Raw genomic sequence first — 9040 nt, 5'->3', positions numbered from 1 at the left:
TGTGTGAAGGATTAATAAATTATTAATGTATCAGTTTGGTAAAAAAGCAGTCACAGTCCAGTACTGGTCCTCAAGTTTCAGTGGGACAGAAAAAGTTCTCTCATCCTCAAACTATACCAATCCGGTCAGCCTAGAATTTAGCAACTGTCCGAAGTGGAAGTTTCTTCCTCAATGATCTTCTAGAATCTCTTCCAGATGATCTGGCTCTTAGACAGTCAGCGTTACTGATTCTGTCAGTATGGCAGTCCCTTAGTTCACATAATGCCATGGCCTTGCTTTCACTGGTTGATACTAAAAGTAGTTCTGAAAACTCAAGACATGGGAAGGATTGTGCCATCCTTACTAGGTGAGTCTGACACGCACTCACAAGTGAAGTTAATGTAATCTTTATGCTTGATGTTACCTGGCTAAGTATCAGGTCTCTTTGCCTTTGACTCAGTGCAAAGGCACTAACTAAAAGAGAGGAAACCTGAATCTGCAATCTTGCTATCCAGACTGGTAGTCATGGGACTGTTTCAGAGAGATTCTCAGCTGAAAAACCAAAGGAATAGCCCATGGCCACAGCTGCACTACAACTGATGCCTTCTGTTGTTGCACTTTCAAAAACATCTTTTCAAGAAATAAACATTGTTTTCATGGACTGTTCCAGAAGCAATGTGAACTCTGTTCTTCACCAAAAACTGAAGGGAAGATACAGCAAATAAAACACTTCAGAGACATATCCCTTCTTAAAGAGAAAGTACATACACAGCACAGCTTTCTAATAGCTTTATAGGGACTCAGAGTGCTAACTCCCCCTATCCACACATCCCATCACCTCAATTTTTTCAGAACTAGGGCTTAGGTACTGACAGAACATGAATGGGATCCAGTAATTTCTTAAAGTTAGCTATTACTGCTCTGCTTTGCTAATGTGGTATGCTGTCATATAATGCCTTACATATATTTATAGCAGTAATTGAGTATATGCTACCCTCTAGTTACTTAGGTGACCAGTGCTCAAAAAGGTTCTTTAATAGTATGCTAACTTCCTCATGTCTCAACTAGTTTTCGCTATGAGCCATCCATGTATTCAAGCTTTCCCACTTACGCATTTTTTTGTCTTTTCTGTATCCTTTATGACTGTCAGAAAAAGGATAGTCACTGAGCACACACTACTGACCACACTAAATCAGGAATCAGTTGTTCAGCTCTAAGTGTAATGTGACATCCTCTTTCTAAAATAGCATAAAGATTTTCTTTCATGCACATTTCTAGGTTCTTTTTTTGGTCCTCAGCATATTTCGAGAAAAGCCTGCCTGAGGAAACAAACGAAAACCAGCAACAGAGAAACTGCCACAGAAACGTAATGGAAGGCATTAAGAATTAAACAGCTTTTTAAAGAGCTCTCAGACTTAATAGTAAAACCTATTAAAATTTACTATACTGATTTAATTTGTAACAGTTCCATTTCAGACAACTTTGCTTGGTTGTTTGTTAGGAGTTCAAAGTGACAATGACATTTTTTCCCCCACTACTAATACCCGTACACTTCTCCCATCTCACACACTTGGCAGGGGGGTGGGGAGAAGATGACCATCACTATTTGAAGTGGTGGTCATAAGATCCAGATTAATTCAGACTGCAGGAGAAGCATGCTCCAAAACAAAAGAGTCCTCATACAGAACTCTTTTGGCAGATACTGTCCTGGCAACCAAATCAACCACCTCTGAGCACAAGAGCCCTGACCATTATTCTTACACTGTTCATACCACAGTCTCTCAGATAAACAGATGCATCTTAAGATGCTCAATGTCAAATACGCAACTTCAGTGAGGCCCAGATGCTACCCAAAAAATCATCAACACAATAAGCATAACTGGAGCATGTCTATGGGAAGATACTCAATCTTCACTTCATATCCCCCAAATCATTCTCTACGTTTCCTGACTAGTTTTATTTTTCAAACAGGTTTAAAGGCATAATGCAGCAGCTTTTGAGTAAAAGCAGAAATGTATGAGCGATGGAAATTTACTTTCACGGTATATTATGGAACATACATGAACATCTTTACTCAAATGAGTTGAAGTTCTAAGGTTGAAAGGTGTAATGTCACTAAAATCTATGGAGTTACACATGTGAAACTGAAAGGTGAGCAAGTACTCACTAAAGACAACATTTACACCCTTGCACTTTTGAGTCTTTTGTCAACATAAGAGCTCACATATTGTAACACATTTTTGTTTCTGAAAATTCAGTGATGAACAAACATATTTTGCAATAACATACCTTGAAGTTGCAATTTCCACTTTGGTTCTTGCCATGGCAGCTGCTCTTTGTGCACCCTCTATTGCTCTATCCACCTTTTCTCTAGTTTTTGTGTTTCGTATTGGTATAAGTTGCTTTCTTATTCCACGGACCAAAACATTATTTTTATATTTTCCCTCTTCTTTGGTGCCATCTGGGAACATGGTACATCCATATCCATGCCTCCTATTATTTAGCCACTCTCCTTCATATTTCATACCATTTGAACGCTCACTAATACCAAAACCACTACGCTTGTCATTCTTCCATTCACCCATATAGGTTTCTGTAGTGGTGGCATCAACATGGTCTTCCATAGGGCAATAATCACAGTCACCATCTCCAAAACTAATTGTAGAGTTGGCATCGCTAGAACTAATTCTGCTCATAGCAGCATCACTCCTGACAGAGCTCCGTTTGCTAGATATCGATGACCTAGATTCAGATTTTCTAAGTTTTATACTACCAAGAAGGGATCCTCTTCTGAATAAGCCTCCTTTTTTCTTAATGCCCATGGCTTCTGGATCACTGTGAAAATTGAGCACAAAACCTCCTCTTGTTCCAGCCGGACTGTCTGAAGTGACGTCATGCAGAACAGTGCCGTTGCTCTGCTCACTTCGAAGTGAAGCTAGAGATGTTCGGAGGGGTGAACGGATCACAGTTGCCATGCCATAGGGTACACTCTGACGTACACCATATCCATGTCGCATCCCTCCTGTCCATTGCCCCTGGTATGTACCTTTTAAAGTAATAAGGAGAAATTAAATTTAGGAAGCTGTAGAAGACCTAGTACTCTACATCCAGTATGCTACAGGCAATACTATGTTGTCAGCTCTTTTCTGGTAAGAAATGCAGAAAAATCACAGCACATGACACAGTAGATAAACTACTTTTGCTGCTTGTTTTTCTTACAAATTATTTTTCCGCTTAACAAAGCCTTCACTTTCCCAGCTGAAGTAATTTATTTTGGCAACTAAGACACAGTAGCTATAATCATAAGCATTTTTTAATGGATCTGTCCATGGAAAAATCTTCAAGAGAAATTTCTAAAGCAGGACTCCCTCAACATTTTTTTAAGGTGGTCAGATGGGGAGGTGGTCAGCAGAAGCAGAGCCATGTTATATGCAGTCAGCTGTGGAGGGAGACAGGGATGGAGGGAAGAGAGGGAGCAGGACACTCATGGCTCTTGCCTCCAGCTGCTCACAGAAAGAGCAAGTAGGAGTAGTAAACATCCTGTTGTCCTGGGTTTAAGGTGACTACAGACCTCTCCTTGTCAGGACATATTTGACAATCCACTAAGTTGTCTTGTCTTCAGATGGGCCTTTGGATCCATTGTTATAAACCTCTATTGTAAAATTAAATATTTTAAAGTTTTTGCATGTTCTTGAATGGAAGAACAAAACCTCAGTATATCTTACTCTTTATGAATTCTTGACATCAACACTTTTTAGTGTCCCATGGAACTGCATTCTGCATTATGTTGTGACAGAAAGATCAGAAACACGAATCCTTTTAGCACTTTTTTTGCCTTTCATTTGTTCTGCAGTACGTAAGAAAGACCAGGCAGTAATAAACAGAATATTGCACACCATTCTATCATAAACACATTTCATTGTTGCAATCATAACTATTTTTGTAATTTTTTTTTAAACAGCAATATAAGGAAGAGCAACATGGTATTTGATATGAGTCGTCATGGATATCCATGTAACAGAGTGCATGCAATGTTGCATCTGAGCCAAAACCCAGCATTATCAGATTACTACCGCAGACATTTTTTTTCTTGTATTCTCGAAAGGCATTTTCATTTTAATGAGATACATACTCCAGTGTCTGGTCTCTGAAAGCCATTTGTACCAGATGTTCCAAAGGAAGGTGCCAGGAGCCCCATAACTGGCAATACAAGATAATTTGCTTTCTAAGATCATTTCACTCTAATTCCCGTTAAACTGCTTTAAGATCTTCAAAATTAAATCTCTCACCCACCTAGCTCTGCTTCTTTGGTTTTTTTTTAAAGCTGTTTTTAGTCCGAATATTCTTACAGAAAGATAAATAAACAATCTTTAAAATATCTTTCTTTGATTTTAATCTAATTTAATTGGAGCACCTATCAAAAACTATTCTTCAGAGAACTAAATATCAAATGTCAAATTCAGTGATTGTCTACATTTTTGTGAAAATATTTGTGAAATACCTGCAGTTTTAGATGTAGCTCAAAGCTTCATTTGCTTTGAAATCTGATCTCCTTGGTATAAATATACTATATTGGTCGTGTACATGTCAATTATCTATCAGTTACTGCTTTACTGTATTACCTCTTCTGCTAAGTTATATTTCAATGTTAACATGCAATTAAATTTGCCAAGTAATATAATACTAGATAGGTTCCACGACATAAACATATTTTGTATTGGTAGAAAATTCTACCAAGTGGAAGGTTTTTGTTTTAACAGATGGCTGCTGACACAAACAAACAACTTTCTTAGTTTCTTTCTCATTCTCTGTATCCTGGATACCTACTGCTGCACTGGTTGTAAGGGTGCTGAATCTAGAAACATGATTATTTTAAAAAACTCAGCATATGGAGAACAACAAATAGAAACATGAGCACAAAGCACTGGTATGATGTATTCTGTAAATACTGCAAAAATACAGCCACTTTGTAATTTTTTTCTTAATTAAACAGACATTTCCCAGAAATATATTAATATTTTGTAAGCATAAATGACTACATTTTGTCCATAATTACATCTGGGATCCCCCTAGTATTGTAATGATATGCTGGAGCTAAGAATCTGGCTATGTATACTTACTGCCACATACAACAATCTGCCTAACATTCTGCACCAGTTAATTTAATTTAAAAATAATAAATCTAATTCTAATTTTGATTATACCACAATATTACATTAGAGCAGCAACTCATAATTATGGCTCTCCATGTTGCTATTTGAGTGTCAGACTCGAAGTAGAATCAACTTATTTCAGTATGGAATTTTACGAAAGTACGAAAGGTCAGCCTTTTTTCTTACTAATATCTTGTCTTAATTAATAAACATGCAAAGCTCAAAAACGCTTAATTCACTTAGGACTTGTATTTTTTACTACTCTGTAGAAAGAAGTGGAAGTGGTCGCCGTTGCCGATAAGGGCATTAAAACAAGGACAACTGATGTGCTATTTACTTGTCCGACTTTTCTTTCTACTGGGGAAATAAAATCAATGCCAGCTTCTTCTAAAGAGAAGATAGTCAATGAAAAATGGAAGATTCATACTGAATTGGGCCTTAGAAAATACCAAAGATATTTAGTTGGAATTGTGTGCAGTCTTGCAGGTAACAACTATCTCTTCCGTCATTACAAATCCATTAAGGGAAAGACTTCTGACACTATTGCTACAAAGCTGACTCATTTTCCTTGATTTTTTCAACTTACATTTTAAAGGAAAAATATTGTAATGGCACATGGAGGACACTGTCCAGAATGCAGATACAAGAGACTTGCACAGTAATTTGATTGACAATATCAGACTCTAACAGTATCATCTTCTTCAACAGAAGAAATTTTAGAAAACTTTAAACGAGCAAGATAAGGTATGTTAATATTGCAATATAATTAAATATTACAGCATATAAAAAAGCTTTTCCCATATATGAAGATACAAACATATGTGATATTTACCTATCTCTATATATAGATATAAATATGAATGATATATCAACAAACACACCTTTTCCCATTTGACCTTATACTATAATCGACTGTTCAAAGCAGTTCCAGTAAGGGTCAACTGTTGAAATTTTAATTAACAATGTAATTACCAAACTAATTTAAAACTGTATTTGACGATAAAACAATAACATTGTTCGGCATTAATCTTCCGAAACTTAGGCTTGGTATCCTTTGTAACTAAAGAAACATTCAGCCACGACTTCTACTGACCATCCATCTGGTGTTTAATTGGTTCCCCTGAAAAGGTGTTCGTATTTTGAGGCTGAGGACTATGAGAAAGTATATTTTTTTCTTTTGTTTTCGTTAGCAAGTTGCTATAAGGTATAATTTCCTAATCTGTCTCCTTAGAGTTACATTGTGCCATCCCTCCCAAAAAACCCTCAGTATATCTTACAGGTGTAAATGTCATTGCCTAGTTGCAGCTAAAATTTAAAACTACGCTGTGTGAAAAAGCTGAGAGGCCAAGGACGTATTAACTACTCCACTTGCTCTTATCCGTTACTTAAATCTTCTCTGGTTTAACAAATTCATTGTTACATCAAGATTTTTGCATGCTTTTCAGACTCAAACGTTAGATAAGCAGACATCTAGAAAGAAGACTACCTAGAAATCAATGAACATTCGTACTACTGATGGCCTCTGCTTAAGGATTCATTTGCCACTGACTGACCTCTGAGGAACAACAATGCACGACCTTACAGCAAGATGCCTGTTACTGCTATTGTTGGCAGGGCCATAAACTGCTAACTAATTTACACAGACTGAAGTTAGGCCTTAGTCCCTCCGTAAAAAATGCTCTGGTAGGCTCGCAGATTCACACAGATTCAACACAATCTAGGGAGTTTAAAGGAGGTACAAAATTCCAGATTGCTGTAGGAAACAACCTGACGGGCCACTTGAAGGCCCAGCACAAGCACATGCAATGAATGGAGGAAATATATGGTTTATAATTCACAGCGTTTTCCTCAGAGATTTGACTGAGTGACAATTTTTAAGCATTTAAACACAGCATGACATATATTACTCATGTCATGCAAAGCGTTGTGTGCAGAAACACTGAGGAACACTGTCAATGCTTATGTTCCTTTTCCCTCCCTCAACTACATCTCCTAATACCACCAATGCATTTTAAAACAACATATTGGGGAAAGAAAAAAAAAAAAACAAACAAAAAAAATAGCAGCAAAGAGGCCTGGATTTTAATGAGTTTGAAAACAAATTGGCAGTTGGCATAGTCTAAACAGTTATTTCCCTATGCTCGTATTCTCAGGTCATAGTAAAGGAAGAGCTTTCCTGCAAGTATTTCACAGTATGTTAAAGACACATATGTAAATCTGGTTTCCTTGTAAAAACATTTCAGACATTCTTCTGGTGTACAAATACGGCTATTGTTCCCAGAGCATGAAAACAAAAACACATCTGCAAACATCTATGACGTACTGCTTTGCTTCATTCACGAGTACTTTCATTAAAATGAATGGGACTTCACACCCTCTGTTCATATGAACTGCAACATGTAAAAGACTGGGGCCATGGTAACAGATTTCAGTTAATAGGACTACAAATCGTACAGTGTAAACTACACGCTTCATATGCTGTTTCGGACAAAGGACTTCCTGTGGGGTCTAAGTCTAAACATTTACAGAATTTACCTCCAATTATCAGTATTATAGAGATTTTAAAATTCCACAAGAAGCCTAAAGAAAAAGATAAAAGGAACTTTAGTTTGAGAAAATCACTCCTAGAAGATTTACTGGCAATTTACTTTTCCAGGAAAGACAAAAAAAAAAAACAATGGCCACTGCAAATTCAGCTTTCTTCAGCTTCTAATTTACTAGCCAAAACAAATATAATAAAAATTGAAAAGTCTATTGTATGGTGAAAGTGAAACTAAAATTCTGATCTCTTTTATGTTTTGTTGTGTGGTTTGGTGTTTTGTTTTTTTTTTTAAATCCCCAAACACCTATCTCTGCTGACTTTGAGCATCAGAACTTTCCACACCAGGAAACAATTTTCAGAAAGCTACAAATACGTATAAACAAGGGGACTAAGAGAGTTCAAGGTACAAAAACCACAGTACATTTCATTTTCTGAAGGAAATGAATCTCACCCAACTCAATACATTTTGTATTTCGGAAAGGAAAAAAAAAAGACCCCCAACTGTAAACGTCTCTTCTCCTTAATACAAAAATACCTATTCTCTGCTGTGATCCTGAAAGTTGGACAACAAATCTCATACCAAAATTCCTTGAAGAAACCAGCATCAATCAAGAGATCTGATAGATGGGTTAGTCCTCTAGTTGCATCATATGAACATTACCTCTGAGTTTGGTAAATTCTATTTCTTGCATGTTACCTAAGCATGCTGCTCAAAGCTGCAGCAAGCAGCGCTTCTGTAAAAAAACGCCCAAAACTCTCTAGTCCTAAAACTGAGACCAGTTTTTCCTGTTTCAATGGAACAAACCAAGTTGAAGAGCAACTCCACAGAAGCTGCAGGTGGCACTTCCACTGATGCCAATGACATTACAGCAGCAAAGGATGAATTCAAAAATACCAGGTGCATTTTCTGTGCAGTGCATGAAATGAGAGCTACACTAACTGTAACTGACCATTCAAATACGCGCCAGTCCTAAGTGACCTTACCGAACCCTGACTTCTTGACCGCTCCTAACCTAATCGCGAGGGCAGACTGCCCGATCCTCTCTGCACACTTACCGGGAGCTCAGCCCTAGAAACATTTGCTTTTTCGTGGTGAAGGGTGCGAGAAGCAGGCCTCTGTAATTTCACAACACAGCTTGCACTTACAGCAGTGTGTTTAAAACTACTCTGTATTTTAATAAAATGTTATTACATGAGGGTGGACCCAAGTTTCATTGATTTTATGCAAGTAGCATACCCACTTCATCACCTTCAGCGCCCTGTTTACAAGCCGAGCATATCGAGTGTATAAAGCTATCCCGGCTAGCTAAGTAACACGGCACAAGGGCTCGCTTATTAAGTCCTTGTTGTTTTACCAGGAAACCGG

At 37.4% G+C, this 9040-nt stretch overlaps 1 protein-coding gene across 1 annotated transcript; it reads right to left on the bottom strand.

Annotated features, from left to right (window-relative positions):
- Window positions 1-2268: 2268 nt before the first annotated feature.
- LOC104082902 (junctophilin-1-like) lies at window positions 2269-3021 on the bottom strand (the record flags this gene model as incomplete). The annotated part of the gene is made up of 1 exon (XM_009586173.1): window positions 2269-3021. A coding segment is annotated over exon 1 (728 nt), but the record flags the coding sequence as incomplete, so codon positions are not given.
- Between the last annotated feature and the right edge of the window lie 6019 nt (window positions 3022-9040).

This window comes from Fulmarus glacialis, unplaced genomic scaffold, assembly GCF_000690835.1.
Source record: "Fulmarus glacialis isolate BGI_N327 unplaced genomic scaffold, ASM69083v1 scaffold36329, whole genome shotgun sequence".
Taxonomy (NCBI): Eukaryota; Metazoa; Chordata; class Aves; order Procellariiformes; family Procellariidae; genus Fulmarus; species Fulmarus glacialis.
Note: the sequence above shows the minus strand (reverse complement) of the source record. Positions and strands in the feature narration are given on the sequence as shown.